At 36.4% G+C, this 19857-nt stretch overlaps 1 protein-coding gene across 1 annotated transcript in view; it reads left to right on the top strand.

The window, feature by feature from the left end:
- The window catches only part of CNTNAP5 (contactin associated protein family member 5), a gene marked incomplete at both ends in the record, with an annotated part of 429095 nt that overhangs the window by 160516 nt on the left and 248722 nt on the right, over positions 1-19857 (top strand). The window contains one exon of the mRNA XM_081335453.1: positions 8251-8398. Coding sequence (XP_081191579.1) covers positions 8251-8398 — 148 coding nt within the window. The remainder of the gene's footprint in view (positions 1-8250; positions 8399-19857) is intronic.

Raw genomic sequence — 19857 nt, 5'->3', positions numbered from 1 at the left:
ACATGTGGAAATAGGTAGCTTCTAAGCTACCACACCTCCAACACTTAGACTGCAGATTAGGATACATGTTGGACAACTTCTTAGGATCCAGATGCCATCTATAAAACATTTTGTAAAAAAATTCTCTTAAATTTTGAGCCTGGGTAAATTTAACATTTCTAACCCAAATTATCTCCCAGGTGTCCAACGAGATTGGTTCCTGAATATTTTGTGCCCACTTTACCATGCAATCTTTAACCAATTCCGTTTCCGAATCCAATTCAATTAAAGCATTGTATATCCTCTTTATATGTGCACATTTTGAATCTCTAATTTGCTTTACTAAATTTTGATCTGTAATTGTGATACCAACCTTTTGATCTGACTTCCACCTAGCTTTCAATTGGGTATATTGAAACCAAGAGTAATTTATGTTTTCTTGTCTTAACTCCTCTGCTGATTTAAGTTGCCAATCATTCCCTTGCAATTTGAGTAGTTCCTTATAAGAAACCATATCCATACTCACTCCCATAGATACACCCTCTATCGCGTGTCCAGGAATTCCCCAAATCGGTATTTTATAATTTAACTTATTATAGTACTTTTTCCAGAAACGCAGTAAAGCACTTCTAAGAATATGGGATTTAAAAGCCCTGTCTACCTTCTTATCATAAAGCAAGTATGCATGCCATCCATATACCAAATCCCATCCCTCAAGATGAAGTATTCTCTTGTTAGTTAAATTAAGCCAATCACTAACCCAGGTCAAAGCAGCCGCATCATAGTACAATTTCAAATTCGGCGCCTTGAGTCCCCCTCTTTCCCTGGCATCCTGTAAAATCTTGAATTTAACTCTTGGTTTTTTCCCCGCCCAGATAAATTTGTTAATACCCTTCTGCCATTGATCAAGGTTGGCATCCTTTTTCAGTATAGGTATCATCTGAAACAGAAAGAGGAACTTTGGTAGAACATTCATTTTAACAACTGCAATTCTTCCCAGTAGTGATAATTGTATTTTTTTCCAATTATTTAAGTCCCTTTGTATCTTCAACCATAGTGTTTCATAATTATTCTTATACAATTTTACATTTGAGGCTGCAATATGCACTCCTAGATATTTAACCTTCTTCACTATTTCAAAACCTGTTAAGTTAGATAACATATCCCTTTCACTCGTAGATAAATTTTTGGATAATATCTTAGTTTTATTACTGTTCACCTTAAACCCAGAAACCTTACCATACTGAGTTATAATTTCCATCAAGTCTACAACCGACTGTAGCGGTTGGGATACTGTCACAACCAAGTCATCAGCAAAAGCTCTCAGTCTATAATCATTCTGTTTTATTTTAATTCCCTTTATCAAAGAGGACTCTCGAATTTTAATTAGTAAAATCTCTAATGTTAAAACAAACAATAATGGTGATAGGGGGCAGCCCTGCCTTGTACCTTTTTCAATTCTAAAAGTCTCTGTTAGTCCCCCATTAACTATAATTTGTGCAGTTTGTTGTTGATATATAGCTTTAATAGTATGTAGAAAACCTTCTCCAAAATTCATCTCCTCAACAACTCTTAATAAAAACTGCCAATTCAATTGGTCAAAGGCTTTCTCTGCATCCAAAAATATCAGTGCTGCGGAGACTTGGTTGTTCTTATCCAAATATTCAAGCAAGTTAACAATTTGTCTTACATTATTTTTCATATACCTCCCAGATATAAATCCCGATTGGTCACTATGAATCATTTGTTTCAAAACTTGCATTAATCTATTAGCCAATACTTTAGCAAAGATCTTATAATCTGTATTTAAGAGCGATATAGGTCTATAATTTTTAGGTTGGGTAAGATCTTGATCCTCCTTTGGGATCAACGATACAAAAGCTGTCCTCCATGATGGAGGAACTGCGCCTCCAGTCTGAATTTCATTAAACAAAATCTTTAAGGGTTCAATCATTTCAGGCAGCAACTTTTTATAATAAATTGCTGTTAATCCATCTGTTCCTGGAGTTTTGCCCAATTTCAACTGTTTAATAGCTAAAGAAATTTCTTCTGGTGTAATTGGGCAATTCATCTCAAGTTGTTGTTCTTGTGAAAGTCTTGGGAAATGAGCTCCCTGTAGATACTTATCTATATCTAGAGCTTGTATATTCTCTTTAGAATATAATTTCGAGTAAAAATCTAGGAAACTCCTCTTAATCAAATTTTGTTGGTAGACTTCTTTTCCTTTATATTCTATTTTGTCTATAGTACGTAATTTCTGTTTCTTCCTTAATTGATAAGCCAGCCATCTACCAGGCTTGTTGGCGTTACAGAAAGTATTGTGTTTGGCATAACGCAAATTAGTTGCTACTTGATCAGCCAATAGCATATTAAATTGTTCTTTCAATAAATGTATTGAGATCTTTAAATTATTATCCAATGGATTCAAAATAAACTTTTTCTCTTTAATTTTAATCTCTTCCTCAATATCTAAACGTTTTTGCACTTGCTTACGCCTATAAGCATTATTCATATAAATCAAAACCCCTCTCATATAGGCCTTACTAGCATCCCAAACCATTTCCATCGAAGTACTTTTATGCATATTCGTGACAAAAAATTCTATCATATGTTCTCTACATTTCTGCAAGAACAAGTCATTTGTAAATAAGTTCTCATTCAGCCTCCAGGATCTCCTACTAGTGTCTTCAGTAAAGAGCTCCAGCCAAACAGGACTATGGTCAGACATTGTCCTAGGGAAAATCTTAACATTCTTAACCGAGGAGGAAAGGTCAGTAGTAATCAAAATGAAGTCAATCCTGGAAAAAGATTTGTGTCTATCCGAAAAAAAAGTAAAATCCCTGTCTCTCATATTCCTTTCCCGCCATACATCTCTTAATTCCAGATCTTCCTTCAAATCAAAAAAGGCTTTAGGCAATTTTGGGTTACAAAGGGTTTTAGAAGACCCCTTCTTGTCTTCAGATGGCACCAAGACCCCATTCCAATCCCCCATCATAATAACAGATTTGTAATCCAGTTCAATTAGCCTTTGGTGTAAGAATTTAAATTTTTTTTGCTGTTGTTGATTTGGAGCATATAATCCAATAAGAAGAACTTTCTTTCCTTGTAATATTAATTCAATACTAACATATCTCCCTTGCTTATGTATACTCCTTGTTTTATTGATTGCATGTAATATTCTAATTTTCTGAGATAGTGGATTTGGGGTTTTCATGAGCTGTATGCCATAATCATCACAATTATGACAAATCATGGCTTGAACTATCTTGCTTTGCATGTAATGGGTCTATCTCATATATTAGTTTCCCCTTTTAAGTTGCATTACTGAAATAAATGAACTTTTGCACGATATTCTAATTTTTTGAGTTTTACCTGTAGATGTAAAAGTAGAAATAGCCTAATTTGTTGCTTGAAGATTGTGTGCCTCCCCCCCATTCTATGCTGGGCCTCCTTCCCACTGCCCTACCTGCCAGACACCCCCTGGATCTCCCTCAACCCTGCCCGGCCCCTACAGTTGTTCCCCCAATGAGCAAAATAGAGGTGGCCATGCCCACCCCAGCCATGCCCACCCAGTCTACCATGACAACTGCAGCCATATCCACCCAATGGGCCATGCCCCCATGCCCCCCCAAGGGCACCACAATGCTGATGCGACCCTGGCCCTTTGTGATAAATAAGTGGGTTTTGGGTTGTGGTTTGGGCGCTCAGCCTCTGAAAGGTTCACCATCACTGTTCTAGAGTCTCAACATCTTTTTACATCGTGGTGACCAAAACTGGATGCAGTATTCCAAGTAGGGTGAGATCAACATTTGCTTTCAAAATGTGATGGGTGAACTCCTGAAATGTTCAGGGTATCAAATATTAGGGAATATTTTTAAGCAATGAGAGTTTCAGTATTGATGCCAAAAGTAAAAATAAACAGGAATATCTATTAACTTAATACTTATCCTGCTAATTTTCAGTCTCAAAATATGAAAATTACTGCAAGTTAGCACTGGACAATACAACCAATTCTTTCTTTCTTACTATTTGTTAACTTTCTTTGCCACCTATCTCATTGTGAGGCTTACAATAATAAAAAAGGAAGAAATGAAAAGAGTGTGTAAAGTAAGATAATGGCAATAAAATAAACAATGAAAAAAACCAACAACAAAAAATACAAATATATCGTTATCAAAAAAGAAAGATGGGCAGGTAGAAAGGAGAAAATAGACTGGGGGGGGAGGAATGGAGTCTGCCATCAATCCAACAGTCACCCAATTAATCCCCAGAGATTATTAATTCTTGATGTACAGTATAATCATTTACAGTGGGGAAATGGAGGATGGAAGAGCCTGGATTTGTTTTGTTTGAGACTCAGGCTGAAGAACCTGAGAACTGCCTGAAGAACTCTCAGGAGGCAAAGAGAATCCAAGAAATCAATCTGCATGTTCTCCAAACAGTCAGAACTTGTGAGAGGAATGCATAACAGGGATTTTTGTGACCATCTGCTGAGTCAACAACTGAGAGGCAGGATTTGTGTTGTAATGCAATCCAATTTCAAGGAAATGTCTCAAATAAGAAACCAGTCACTGCAGCATTGCAGTCATACATAAAATACATTTTCTTTATTTAATAAAATTATGTCCCTACTTTCTTCTAGGAGCTCAGGTAAGGCATATAGAGATCTTTCCTCATTCCCCCCCCCTGAAATAACTACCTTGTGAAATAGGTTGGATAACTAAAAGCTCTCATACTTCCATGCTTGAGTAAGGAATTAAAGCTTGGTTTCTCTGGCCCCAATCTAATCTTTTAACCACTGTCAAATATTGGAGCCCTCACATTGTGGATAGGTCTAAAATATTGCAAGAGGAAAGTATTTAGTTATATTTTTGCCATATTTTATTTGAAATGTTAACTAGAAAAGGTAGGCATTTTAGCAGCTCTTGATAGGAATATTTCTATTTGAATGAATCTTGCAATTAAAATGCACTCATGTGGAAGGCAATATCTTATCATTTACTATTTTTCCCCAGTAGACTAGGTCACCTTTTCTGCTTATATGTGAAGAGTAGTCAGTTCCTTAGGTTAGGTTAAAAAAATTAAAACCCACTCAACTAACAACAAATTTGAACATCTTGCTCTTTTTCCTTAAAATGAATAAAAGTAAGTATCAGAAATAATGCCTCAGATGTAGCTTTTCCTCAGTGATTGCTTTGATTGGTTGTTTCCAACTTGACATTACTTTTGTATAGAATTTTCACAGAAGTGAGATAGGTGGTGAGAGCCTTCTCATCTTTCTAGATGGCATAGACCGGATAAATTGAGAAATATTTTCTCCTGGCGGTATAATAATAAATTCAAAATGTCACAGAACATTCTTGTCAAAAAGACATTCCACAAGATATAGTTTGCTAAACTAAGAGAGAAAAGAAAAGGAAGCAGGTGGGATTCATTTATGTTTGTTTTCCTCTTCCCCCACTTCTACACACATACAAATATATGTACTCTCTCTCACACACACACACGCACAAGAGCCTAATATATTATATTATATTTCATATCATTTGTTGTTAGCTGCGAAGTCGTGTCCGACCCATCGTGACCCTATGGACAACATTCCTCCAGGCCTTTCTGTCCTCTACCATCTTCTGGAGTCCATTTAAGCTCACGCCTACTGCTTCAGTGACTCCATCCAGCCACCTCATTCTCTGTCGTCCCCTTCTTCTCTTGCCCTCAATCTTTCCCAGCATTAGGCTCTTCTCCAGTGAGTCCTTCCTTCTCATTAGGTGGCCAAAGTATTTGAGTTTTAGCTTCAGGATCTGGCCTTCTAAAGAGCAGTCAGGGTTGATCTCCTCTAGGACTGACCGGTTTGATCGCCTTGCAGTCCAAGGGACTCGCAGGAGTCTTCTCCAGCACCACAATTCAAAGGCCTAAATTTTTTGGCGCTCAACCTTTTTTATGGTCCAACTTTCATATCATATCATTATTATATTTATTATATTAATTACATTATTATATAATACATAATGTGATTATGTTCATCCTTAAGATTCATCCTAAGATCTGAATCTTTTTAGATCTGCTCAAAACATATTGTAACAAAATTTAGCATCAACAAATTTTGATGAACTTGATTCTTCCAGTCATTTTTTCCAAGAAGGCCCCATGATAAGTTTGTTTTCCCAAAAGTCACAAATGTGACATGTGCACCAAATCCTCTTAAAATGTTTTAAAGAGTGCCATTTGCATTGTACAGTATTTCAGTTTGGCATTGTTTGTAGCAGTTACAGAGTAGACAGTAGTGGGCAGAGGCTCACATTCGATCCTTTTTACTTTGGGAATACAACAGTGTAAACTGAAAAATTCTGTGATACAATTCCCAATTCTTTTGTTTCAGCCATCTTTGAGACTTTGGCAGATAAGAACCCCTCATTTACTTCTTTAAAAAAAACCTTGGAAAGTAATCAATCCCCAGTTCATTATCTTATCCTTCAGGTTTGTGCCAACATGGCTTCCTTCCATGTACAGTTCAGACCTTACCCTATTACCTACCTAATAAAGTAGGAAAGAAGATGGTCACCATAGGCACTGTGGCAGCTAGCTAATATAGATCTCTAAATATGCTGGGGCTAACTGTCCTGAGGCTTCTTGCATCAAGTGGGATTGAAAGTTGCACATCAGCCTGAGCCATTTAATTCATTACGCCTTGTGGAACAGACTGTCTTTTCTAAAGGAGCCTTTTACTTTTCCCCATCCCTCAGTGTCACTGCCAACTTACATCTTTTCTTTTTGTTTTTTACAGCTTTAAGCCAGAGGTTGATGCTTAAAATATTAATCTTTGTCCTCCATTTACCTTATTTCCACTCTAGTTCCCAGGTGATGTAAATAACAGCAGCTTCACAAAAAACAAAACAAAACACACACACACACACAAGAGAGAGAAATTCTTGGTTTTGGGAAAGAAGGAAGCATAGCAACAATGTGGTCTCTTAATGGTTGATGTTAAGTTCTAAAATGAAAAGGAAAGTTGCAAATGATGATGATGATGATGACGATGATAATAATAATAATAATTAATAATAATAATTATTAAAAATAATAATAATAATAAAAACAACAACAATAAAATGGCCTGGTAGATTTTAGTTGGGTCAACACATTTCTATGTTTACACTCTGTTTAAAGAGACAACTGAAGATCTCAAGTATTTTCATCATGATATCATTTTATACCAATAAACAATTTTATTACTCTTTTTAAAAATAAAGCAGATAATAGGAAGGGATGGTCCTGACCAGATAAAAGAGTAAATTTGGCTAGAGCAAGTTAGTAGAATTCCAAGAAGAGGGTATTAGAGCTGCAGCACACAATTTGATCAAGGTTTATAGTTGGCCTTTCATCTGGCCTGTTGGTATGCATAATCCAAGTAGGGATGTCTAGGAAATATAAGTGGGTAGTACGAAAGCAAATCCCATATTGAATTTAAATGCAGCGAGTATGATCAATACCCATGCATCCAACATTTTCTCCTCCTATAATATTAAAAACTACATTTTAGCAGCAATTTTACAAGGACCTCTGATTATATCTAGGCATTAGAGATCTTCATGCCACCTTTGATCATCACACGTTATTAGTAATACCAGTACTAGTACCGATATTTAAAAAAAATAGTATATTTTGGGGCTATGGTTGCAAAAGTATAGTATCCAGATTGAGGGAAAGCAATTATTTGGCATTGATCTATCTATATGTTAATGTTGGATCCCATAAATACATAAATCAATATATCTATATTCATGTCTATGTCTTTCTCAAGAAACACATTGAGAAATTGGAGTTTCAAAAACCATGTCCTAGAAGCAAGCACTGCAGAAGCTGAGGTTTGTTAGCTTGAAGTATAAAAACTTAAGAATAGATAACGATAGTGATTTTCAAATCATTCTCTGTTGCTTTGGAGAGCAAGTATAACCCTGAGGAATATAAGTGGCAGGGAAGCAGATTGTAGCTAAGCATAAAAAGAAATTTCCTTGCATTATGAGCTGTTTGATAGTTGGAACAAAGTACCTCGAAAGAGGCTGAATCCTAAAGGCATATAAGTAGAGGATGGACAGTTACTTATCACAGAAGCTATAATTGCATCCTGCATTACAGAACTATAGGCTACTATTTTGGCACAAACTGAATCTGTTGAGATGAAATGAATCACCACATGGAGTCTATTCGCTAACCCCCCCCCCCAAAAAAAAAGAAACACTATGTTACATCCAGGCTTCTTGTTCTTTGCAGGTCTTCCAAGGCAATGTCAATGCTGACAGTGTGATACAGCACAAATTCCTTCACTCTGTTAAAGCTCGCTTTGTGCGCTTTCTGCCCATGACATGGAACCCAAATGGAAATATTGGTCTGCGAGTTGAAGCTTTTGGATGCTCATATAGTAAGTATTGAAATGTATCCTAGCATACACTAGAAGCATCATCTTTCTGCTGAAGGTTCAAATACAATTTTGTACATTCAGATTGTCAGGAAGATCCAATGGTGCAAGTTTACAGAACACATCACAAGCTGACCAATTGGTCCCAACACTGACTTTAGCTTCAGTAGCAAGTTGTGGTCAATCCCTATCTTCATTGCGTTGTCTGTATATACTTTTCCTTCAACATGTCCCAAAGGTGATTTTTCAAAAGGCAACTGGACTTTGTTTTTGCTTGAAGACATTTCACTTCTCATCCAAGAAACCTCTAAGTTCTAACTGAATGGTGGAGGATGGAAGGATTTATATTCCTTGCAGTCACCTGGTCGTTAGCACTCTTTCTGAGAGTCGTTGAGGCCACTTGGAGGTTTAGCCATGCCCTCAGGGTCATCTGAATAATGCAAATAGGTGTGGAATCTTCTTGGAATTGCTGAAAGGACTGTGTTGTAATTCCTTTCAGCAGTTCCAAGAAGATTCCAGACCCATATGCACTATTCACTACTTTTCTGGTCTATTTTCACTTTTTCTTATATACGTTTACCAAAAGTATTATCTAGAATGTGACCAATGCCATTTTTTATGAGTAGATATCACTTTCTTTCACTACAGATTTTTTAAAAAGCTATATTAAACTAATATTTACAAAATCTGCCACAATTTGTTTTATGCAGAATCAAAGATCAATTTGTATAATGCCCCAAAAATATGATTAGTTTTATTGGAAAAGAGACATCAATGGAAAACAGAATGGATTTGGAGGTCCTGTGATTTTCTGAAGTCCAAAGCCCAGCCCTTTTTTGGAACTTTAGTAACTAAGTAATATAAACATTAAGTGGAACAGTTCATGAATTCTAAAATAACTGTCATCTAATGTTCTAGGTTTCATTGTTCCCTATTTAAGGAGAATTATGTGAAGTTACACTAAAAGGTGCAATACATTCTGAATGATAAAATAGTTACGACTCTCTAATATGGTAGCACGAGGAGAAATATTTCTATTAAATTTCTATTCAATATTTCTCGACATGAAATTCTTCCCTGTAACACTTAACATTGTTGGAGTGCCTGCTGCCATTTGTGGGCATTTCACCTTTAGTGCCTTAGCCCAAAATGAAAAGTGATGAGCTGGACATGGGAATAAAATGAAAACTTGATTGTGAATTAATTAGAAGTGTTGTTGGATGACTGCCAAGAAGTAACCATTTGTTTAGGATCAAAGCCAGGAAAAGAGGCCTAGGAGTTAAGTGTTTCATTAGCACACCCAGGGTAAAATCACAACCACATGTTTCATTGGATGCACCTCACCAACTCATAGCAGTTTTTTGGTTTTTTTTGTTTCAAAGTGCTATATAATTAGGAAATAAATTTCCAGGTATAATGTTTCTATAAGGAAAAAATGGAAGCACTGCAGTTTTAGGGAGTTTTCAAAGTGTTTATTATATGATCATATGGGACACAATGAAATCTTGTGTACAAACTATAGTAAAACCTATTTCATTTCAGCTTTAGTATTTTTTTTATTTGTTTCCCAATATGAATCAATTATTTACTTAGACCTATACATGAATTATTCTTTATACATACTGTATGTCTTTATTATTTTTCTGATGCTGCCTGAAGTACCTAGTTGGATTCAAATATTTTCAAAGAAGTATTTTAACGCAGCTACACTGATTTCAACAATGGACATTTAGGCCAGATTCATATAATACACTATTATAGTGTTTGGTTTTGGCTTAATGAGTTCCGTAACTCCAGACACTGTAACATATGAACAAAGGATAGTTTAATGGCTTAGGTGAACTGTGGATTATTCAATTATCTATGTCTAAGCTCACTGTATGAACCTAGCTTCAAGTTGTAAATATCAGAATGGGCAGGAGAATAGTGCTATTGTCCAGCTGAGCACCAATTCAGATGCTATACATACAGACATTTAATGTATACTTGTGTATTCTTGTTCTATTCTGTTCTCTCTTTGTGTCACCTTCAGTTCTGTCCAGAAAATATCTGGCAATCATGACAACTCTTTCGGTGGAATTATTAGGGCTGGGCAATGATTGGATTCAAAGACAAAAATATGCTCTAGAATACACAACAGTTGCATCTTTTTAAAATTTCACAATTGTTTTCCATAATTGCAACTCAAACCTAGGGAAATGTACATTTGGATGTATTTCAGAAAGGTGCCACAGGAGTTCCTGTGCACACTCTTGAAGCACCTTTTTGCCATTGATAATTTGCATATGTACAATGTTTAAATTAGTTAATGAATTAGCTGATGTACACCAAAAATATAACTTGGCAAATATGTCATAAAAGAAAAAAGGAGTGGAAGACCAGTAATCTAAACAGCAAAGTAGGAAAAATAATACTGCAGGAAATGTAATGGGCTGGCTGAAAAGCAGTACAGAAGAAAATACATTGCCTAAAAATCTGTTATTTGTAAAATGTGGTCTACAGAGATAGTGTGATGTGTGATGACAATGGGTTACATCACAAAGAGACTACTGCAGAGTGCTTTGCATGGTACAATCCTCAATATATACAGAAGCTTCAACTAATGCAAATGAAGGCAACCAGTGCACAATACGAGGATCATTTGGAATACTAATCCAGATGCTTTTCAGATATAATTCAAAGTATAAAGCCCTAAACTGTGTAGATGCTAGCACCATCTTGATTGCTACCTTCATGGCTAAGCAAGGATGGAAATTGGTAAAAGAGCCTTCTAAAAGATGTTTAGATTTTTTAATCAGTTAAGACTGAAAGGACAGAAAGCAGGGCATGCATATTAGCCAAGAAGCCAAGATATGCTCATCTTCCTTTACCCTTGATAAAGATCCCAAGAGCTATGAATGTTACTATTTCATTATCGGTGACTCCATATCTTTTCTCTTACTACTAAAGTCTACTCACTCTGAACTCTGCATGGGAATAGCAAAACTGAAGCAAGTAATATGAAAAAGAAGTAAAAGTTCAGACTTCTTTTATAATTCTTCCACAGAGTTGTACAATATATTTTGGAAGTCCAGGGAAACGGACTAACCCAGAAAAACTTTATCTACAGCCCAAAATAATTCTCCAAAATAGATATTCAGGTTCTGATTTTCAATATGATAGAAGAAGCAAAATATTAAGTATCATTGTAGAGTAATGATAGTAATGTCATTTATTTTGAATTCCATTGAAGACAAATGGAAATGAAATCAAATTTAGATTTTGCCCTACCACTTTCTGACTTGTCATCTTTTGGAGTACAGACCAGAACCAAACCTCTCAAAAGCCAAATATTCTCACAAAGTGAATTGGTTGCCACTTGCTCTTTCAACAAAGGACACCTGTGAAACTGGCAATGTGGAGTCTGAGTCACAGGGTTTCTGGACAACGTTGATGGGAGGAATGTCATTATTTTATATTTTGGGGAAAGGGGTTATCAAGCAGCTGAAGTTTGGTGTTGTTTTTTTTTTAAAGATAACTTGCAAAAGCAAGATGTGTAGGTGGCCATTGTTTTGTTATCACTGAGAAGTGAACATGTGTAAATTAATTTTGAGTGAACCATGATCCTAAAGCTGCAACAATTCAATCTATCTAGATATATTCAAGCCATTTCTGAAAGCAGAAACAGAGGTTATGACTCATCTCTATCATTAATACGGAACTGAGATATTCCTACTTCGAGTCAAATCACCAATTCTTCCTCTGAAGGACATAAACTTTCTATACACTGCTTGAACCCACATAAAGCTTTTCAAGGGATATTTTGCTTAGATGAAGCTTCAAATAAAGCACCATCTCAAAGTTCTTCATAAAGTTTAACACACACACACACACTTCTATGATGGAGCAGGGAGACTTGTTGCTTTGCCTTGCTCTGCTTTGGAATACTACTAACCTTCACAAAAATAGAAGAAAAAGCTGAAAGGAGGCTGTGGGAGAAGGCTGAGGAAAGCCTCTTCTTCCAGGCAGCCTGAAGACTGCTTGCACGCACCAAAGTTAATTCTGGTCCCATAGGTTCCTTGGAGGAGGCAAATGCTATTTTCTGGTTTTTTTAAATTGTTATGCTGTGCCGTGTCATGCCATGCCATAGGACCTGGCTAATGCTGTAGAGGAGGCACTAACCATCCTTCATGGGCACACTTATATACACTGAGTGGTTCCAGAAGACAGGAGGTATTAGAGGTGGTTAATTTGGAAGTCTCTCTAATTATGTTGAAGAAGCTTCCCATCCTGCAAGCACTTGTCACTATTGAGCTTGAAGGCTGAGAAAAACCTCTTCTAGTAGTGCAGGCCCAAATAAATTCAAGGCCCCCAGAATTGTTGCAGTGGGTAGCCTCTTTGCTTTGGTAATGTAAGTCTTATTGATTCCATGTCCCATGTTGTTTTATCCAAGCATATCCATATTTAATACTACATAACTCCCTTATGCTGTGCTCTCCACCTGCCCATCTTTTTGGTTATCATATTGATGTATTCTCATTGTCTTTTTTCATTCTTTATTTTATTGTTCTATTATTTATTTATTATTATTTTAATTCCATTTATATCCCGCCCTTCTCCGAAGACTCAGGGCAGCTTACAAGCTTAGCAGTAGCCTTCATTCTATGTATATGCCTGCTTATTAGGGCTTTCACACACACCCCAAGCGGCATTATTACAAAGTCAGCTTAATTGCCCCCAACAATCTGGGTCCTCATTTTACCTACCTCGGAAGGATGGAAGGGTGAGTCAACCTTGAGCCTGGTGGGACTCGAACCTGCACTAATTGCAGGCAGCTGGTGTTACTTAAGGAGGCATTAGCCCACTGCTCCACCAAGGCTCCTATTTTACTTCTGTGCTGTTTATACTCCTTTCATTTTGTTCCTTTTTATTATTGTAAGCCACCTAGAGTAGCACCACAGTGAGATAGGTGGCAAATAAATGTTACAAACAAACAAATAAATAAATGAGTAAAAAACTACATACCTATGAATGTCTTTATTGTAGCAAAATATTCATGCACAGAGTTAGAGAGTATTCTCTATGTGAGCATGGAGGCACAATCCCCACCTGGTGCCACCTCTGTTCATAGAAAATTTCTCAATTTTAAAAGAAGAAAAAGAGGGGGGGGCAAACAGTAAGATTATACATAATAAAGATGCATAAACCACTTATTACCTGGTTCTGTATAGCAATCTGGGCATGATGACAAGACAAACAACCAGAGTTATGTCAGATGACATCTGCAGATGAATGGAAAGTTGATTGTTCAGGATGCCAGGCAGGAAAACAGTTTATCTTACATTTCAAAAAGGTCTTGTTAGCATATTGCCAGCAAATTCTGCTGACCAAGTGTATATATTTTCTTTTTTTGTTTTCTGTTTAAATAGAATGAGATTTATAGCCACACTTCAAATGCTGATTGTACTCTCCAAATAAGTAATGGTCTAAGAAGGATCAGTTCAGTCCAGCGTAAATTCTGCAAACTGGCTAGTGAGAAATAAATGGAGGGGACAGAGGGCGAAAAAGAAACCCTGTAATCCAATGATGGCTTGGACATCCTTTGAGATGAAGAAGCCTCATTTCCCCTTGGAGACTGATAGGGAGGGGAATGCTGAACAGCAGAGAATGTAAAAAAAAATAATCTTGTATTTTTTTGAGCAAAACAATTATGCCAGCCTTCCTTATCCTTTCTCTCTCTCTCTCTCTCTCTTTCTCCCTTCACTGGCTTTGTCTTTCATGCCAGGAGGTAAAATTAATGTACTGGGGATAAATGCTTATGAATTGACACTTTAAGTCTTTAGAACACAGGTTAAAAGAAAAATGAATAAAACAGCTACCAAGATCAGGATAATTGCACAAGCATCTTAAGTAGCTCTTAGGCATAATAGGGGTCTAAGATATTAAGCTCAGTGACATTGCAGAGATTCCTTGGCAGGTAGTGGGATTCAGCCTCTTTGAAGGGGGAGGAGGAGAAGAGCAAAATGGGAATCACTCTATCCGCGTTTCTCATGCTGTATGCAATTCTCACCTTATACAATATTTAGAAGTCCTTTCTGGTAATCAGTGTGTATGTTTGCAAAGAGTAGGTTGCTTCTGGTTGGGTGAGAGGGACCAAAAGAGAAGAATGTCAAAGAGGTAGGGAGAGTGAACAGGCCATGAATCAACAGCGTGGAGTTTTTGATAGGTTCCTGCTGAGATGTTGATTCTTGTCTAGGAATTGGGAATATTTTATAGTAACTTTCTTCAATCTGGTGTCCTCCTCCAGAGTTGGATTTCAAGGTCCCATAATTTCCAGTCAAAGTCCAATGCAGGCAAATGGATGTGAATTTGGGGAAGGCTTAAAGTTAAATGAATCTTTTTAACTTAAAGTTAAATAAATCACTCTCCTTGCCCTACATAGCATAACACTTTTGACTACCCCACATAAACCTGCTTGTAGTTGAAGGTGATCTTTAGAGGTCTTCTTCTGGTTCCACCAATATTTGAAAGCCTGAGAATAACCAAAGGTTAGCAATATTTCTTAGGTATGGCCTTTTATTTACCTATAGTTTTCCTAGAAAATCTATTCTGGTGCCCATTTGAATTATTTAAAGATGCTATATTATTATGTATAGTCACAGTCAGCCAAATGTTTAGACTGGATCTATCCATTTACAGTCCTTGGTAAATAGAGTGTGTCAACACTGTTGCATGGATGAAGGGTATGTTTCAGTCGTGTTATTTTTCTGGTCTTCCTACACATGGTTTTTAGTCCTACTTGAGTCCAGTCCATTATTCCAGCTGTGATATCTAATGACTGGAATTGTCCAGATGTTAGTTGCCTCCATGGCATTTCCTCCACTAAGTTTCAAACTTATGATCTTCTTTACTCTCATGATGTATTTGCTTCTAACCTTCTTCTTGACTTCAGTGTGCTTGATGACGTCAGCTTCAAGGATGCCCAGATATTTGTATTGATCATCTTCATCCAGAAACTTGATATTTTCCAGAGGACATCTTGATTGCTTCAATTTTCACTATTTTTGCCCTATTCATGGTGATGGTGGCACATTTGTTGGGTTCAAGCTCCCTTGCAATATCTTGGCTATATATACAGATAGTGTTGAGCAGCAACTCTGTTTTGGGTGCTTTTTTCTATACAGCTTCATATCGTCCATGTAAAGGAGTGATAGCCTGGCAGATGTTTTTGATGTTTAATAGCCATGGCTTGATTTTTTTTCAGTTTTATTTTATTATTCTTTTAAGAAATTTTAAATAGGCTAATCATGTATAGCTTTTTATTTTTAGTATGTATTTTGATTGAACTTTCCAGTTTTTTTGTGCTAGTTGCCCTGAAGTATGGAATAAAACAATTAACACATAAGCAGTCAACTTTTACCTTTTATCAATTAACCATTAAGTAGGTAGTATTAACAATAAGGAGCTTTCAGTTAGGGAAACTTAGCTTATATGTAGTTATAAACAAGGTCCTCAGCGTATCAACATGAACTTTTGTTGATGTTTTTGTTGCTCTGTGGTTCCTTGGGATGGACATTGCAAATGTCTTTTTTCTTCTTCCAAGTTTTTAGTGTATTTCAATATTTCCAGTGACTTAACAGTTGGGTTTTTTTCTTTCTATTTTAAGTGAATTGATGTTTTTTGTACTTATAATTTGTTGTGAGAGCTCTTGGGAAGATCCAAAGATAGCATAAAGAATAAAATTTCCCAAATGCTGATGAAACATGTTGTTCCACCAGTATATTTCTAGTTAGCAAGGAGATATAACATTATTACACAAGATGACGTCTAAGTTTTCATAAGCAAAAAAAAGAAGGAAGAATAATCTTATGTTCATAATAATAACCCAAAAGAGAAAAAAGAGACCAAGAGAAGAAAGAATGAAAGTGAGTAAATACAGTAATGAATACAGGTAGTTCTCAGATTATGACGACAATAGACTGTAATTTCTGTTCCTAAACTGTCGTTGTAAAATATGATGTCATGTGACCACATTGCTTGGTGATGGCAATTTCTGCAGTCCCCAATGATCGAGGTGGCAGGAGAAGTGCAGTATCACTGTATCTGGGCTTCAGGTGGCTACCCGTGAGTAGGGGATGTTGTTTGAATGGCTGGGGAGAATATTCAGGTGGCCAGCAAGGCACAATGGAAATGCAGAGGGTCTGAGGTTGAGTGTGTGGGTGAGGGTGACTTTCCTTGCCAGCTTCCCTACTGACTTTGTGTGTGGGATGCCAAGCATTTGTATCACAGTGTGGCCACAGGAATGCTGAAACAGCCAGAACTTTGAGCACTTGTTGTAACCACTGCTCATTCAGCAGTGCCTTTGTAACTCTGAATGAGTGCTCATTAACTGAAGGCTCAAACTGGAACAGAAACAAGGTAGAGTTGAAAGAAGATTTGAAAGAAAAAGAGACAAGAAGCATCATATAATCTTTCCAAGGAGAAGATTCCACTGTTTAGGATCAAGCAAAAAATGCATACATAAGTTTTTAAACATTTTCTTTAAAAAAAATCAGGGATACTAGATTTTTTATTGGACATAATCAATAAACATTTTCAGTTCTCCACAGCATCAGTGGAAATGTGGCATTTGCATTTTTTCAGGAGAGCCATTGAAAGAAGATCTATATTGGAGAAGGTTCTATCTGAGCTCTGTGAACATGACAGTCGTTAACAAAGCATTGTGCACTTGAAATGTTGGGCTACTTTTATAAGTTCCAGTTTCTAGTTTATGAGGTGCAAAGATGGACACGGGGAAACTTGTGTAAATTTAAAGCATCAGAGGCTTGGCCTGGATCTGACTTAAATCTTTAAAAAGGGTTAAGGATTTTATGCCCTTTTTATGACTGGCAAAAAAAGCAATGCAGCTTTATGTGCACCACTGAAATAAGTTACATCCACTTCAATGTATGCATTGGACTTTTTTATTGTCTATAAGGCTGTTAGATGTGCATTAGTGCTTTGCCATAATTTTCCTTATGTCAGACTATAGGTTTGTTCTCTATAAAAGTCTGGGCTATATATGTTGTAGAACGAGTACATCCATTCACGTTTATAAATTGTGTAAGTACTTACATTTAATGCCAGATTTTCTAAAGGCAGGAGTCTGATTTTGCTCACAACCCTTTATCACTTGCAATGTCAGCTGAGAGATTTGTTCTGGTTCAAAAGAATGGAACAGATTTTGTCCTGTCTGCATCACTCCCCTTCAAATCCTCCCTTATTCCCATCTGCATTCTAATGGTTTAGCATATTCTAAGGGATATGTGCCTGGAAATAACATTGATCAAACAGCATGCTTACTGGCTCACTTTGCCTCTTTCTCATTCTGAATGGTGTGTTGAAATGATTCAAAGAACTTCCCCTGTTTTTCTTCTCTGCCTGCAGAATGTTTTCTGCTGTCAAACCGCTTAATGGGAAGTCAAGCTGGGCTTGGGCAAGATTTCACCTTGCTAGACTTTGTTTTCTTTGTTGGGTTCTGAAAAAAAATGTGTGATTTTTGACATAGAAGGGCTCTTTAATGTGCTCAAATAAAAGCCAATTATCTGTTGTCATGCAAACTGCCACTGATGACTCTTAGATTTCAGAATGCCAGCTTTGACAGTGATCAGTTGGGTTCACAAAGGATTTCATTCATCCACAGATCCTATATCTTTGGTGCCACATTGAGCCTCCCCCAACCCACTCTGCGATAATGTTACTCCACAAATGTCTTCTATATAGAATGACCACTACATACAAAGTAGGTTGTTGCCAAGTAACAGAGAATTTTTTTATACTACGTTCTACATGGTTTGTTTTTTTTCTCCACTCAAAGTAGCTCTTCTCTACCTTGTTATTAAGCAGGACCAATCTGTCTGAGAATTTTCTGTGGAAATATGTGTCATTTGCATTTCTCTAACTATTATCTTTGAATAGGTTACCCAGAGTGATAAAGTGCTGATATTAACCTTATTTGAACTTAAATCTGTTCATTAAAACACTTTTTCCGATCTTAAATGAAATGCCTAAGTAGAATTGACAACTCCCACTAGAATCTGTGAGTAGGATGCAAAACTGAACAAATTATTCCATGCCAGATCAGCAGAATTATTTCCACCTTGTCTGGACCTCTTGCTTGGGATTAGCTACCTACCAATTAATCACTTTCTTTTCTGGTAGCATGAAGCATGGGGTGAAAGGAAGTAGGATGTAAAAAAGAAAAGTGATTGGAAAAAAATGCCAGATGGTTTATTATAACATAATAAGCACAAGGATGCTGTTGGTTAATATCATAGCTAGACTATCACAAAGAATAACAGACCATCCCCCCTGCATTCATGTATACACACAAAAACACACACACATACACACCAACCACAGCCCTTTTTTTCAGAATCAGAGTAGACTATGTTACATATAAGGGTAAAGCAATCTCCTTTAGGGTGCACCATGAATGCAGATAAAGGAAGTAATGTCTGAATGTCCTGTAGGCTTTTAAAAGTGTTGACTTTGCTAACACAGAGGGACATTTAAACTCAGCTTCAGGAAATAATATAACTTAGCTCTCAATTTACTGTGCTAAGATTCCCAAATATTTAGAATAAGTGAAGCATGTAATAATAATATCAAGGGGAAGGCAGAATAGGGCAGTGAAAGTCAATCAGAAAGTAAAGTATAGGGTTGGGCAACAAGCTGATTGTGTTGGAGGCAATTTATTTTGATAGTGACAGTTGGTAGATTTTATTTAACTGACTTGAGTTTTTATACACAGAATACTATAGTTTTCTTAAAAGTCAAAAGTTATTAAAATCTTATTTTGAAACTTTTTAAAATGAGTGTTCCAAAAACATCTTTAAAAAGCATATCTTATTTTGAACCCATCACCAGTTGTAATATATTTTTTATCCTAGTTCATTTTTATTTAATTTATTTTAATATACTTTTATCTGGAATTCTTATCTGTGACCATAAAAACTATTATTTTAATTAAAAAATTCATAATCTTTTGCATGTATACAAAAGCAAAGTGTGGCATCATATTTAGTTCTAAACAGAAGTTCTGAGCTCGCTCTCCCATCCTAATTTAGTAAAGGCAACATAATTTTCATAGTTGTGGAATGTTTGGTCCAAGAGTTAACATTTATTTATTTATTTAATACTATTGTATCTACACTTTTCATCCTGAAATTACAATGTCATTAATTATTACACCTTCTTAATAAGAGAAGAAGGTTCATTCTGAAGACAAGCCTAAATCCCTATGCAGAAAACTGAATCCCTATCCAGAAAGAAAAATGAAGGTGTACCTTGAGATTTCCTTCAACATCCTCAAATGCCTTCTTGCCTTTTACTAGCACTTGCATTTCTAGTTCAGCTGTCCGTATACTCCATAGCTTCAGCTATGTACTATATTATGAGTATACTAAATCCCAGTGTTCCTCATTCTGTACTTCAACCCCACA

The sequence above is a fragment of the Vipera berus genome, assembly GCF_964194415.1.
Source record: "Vipera berus genome assembly, chromosome: 1".
Classification (NCBI taxonomy): domain Eukaryota; kingdom Metazoa; phylum Chordata; class Lepidosauria; order Squamata; family Viperidae; genus Vipera; species Vipera berus.
This window is presented reverse-complemented; position numbering and strand designations above follow the sequence as displayed.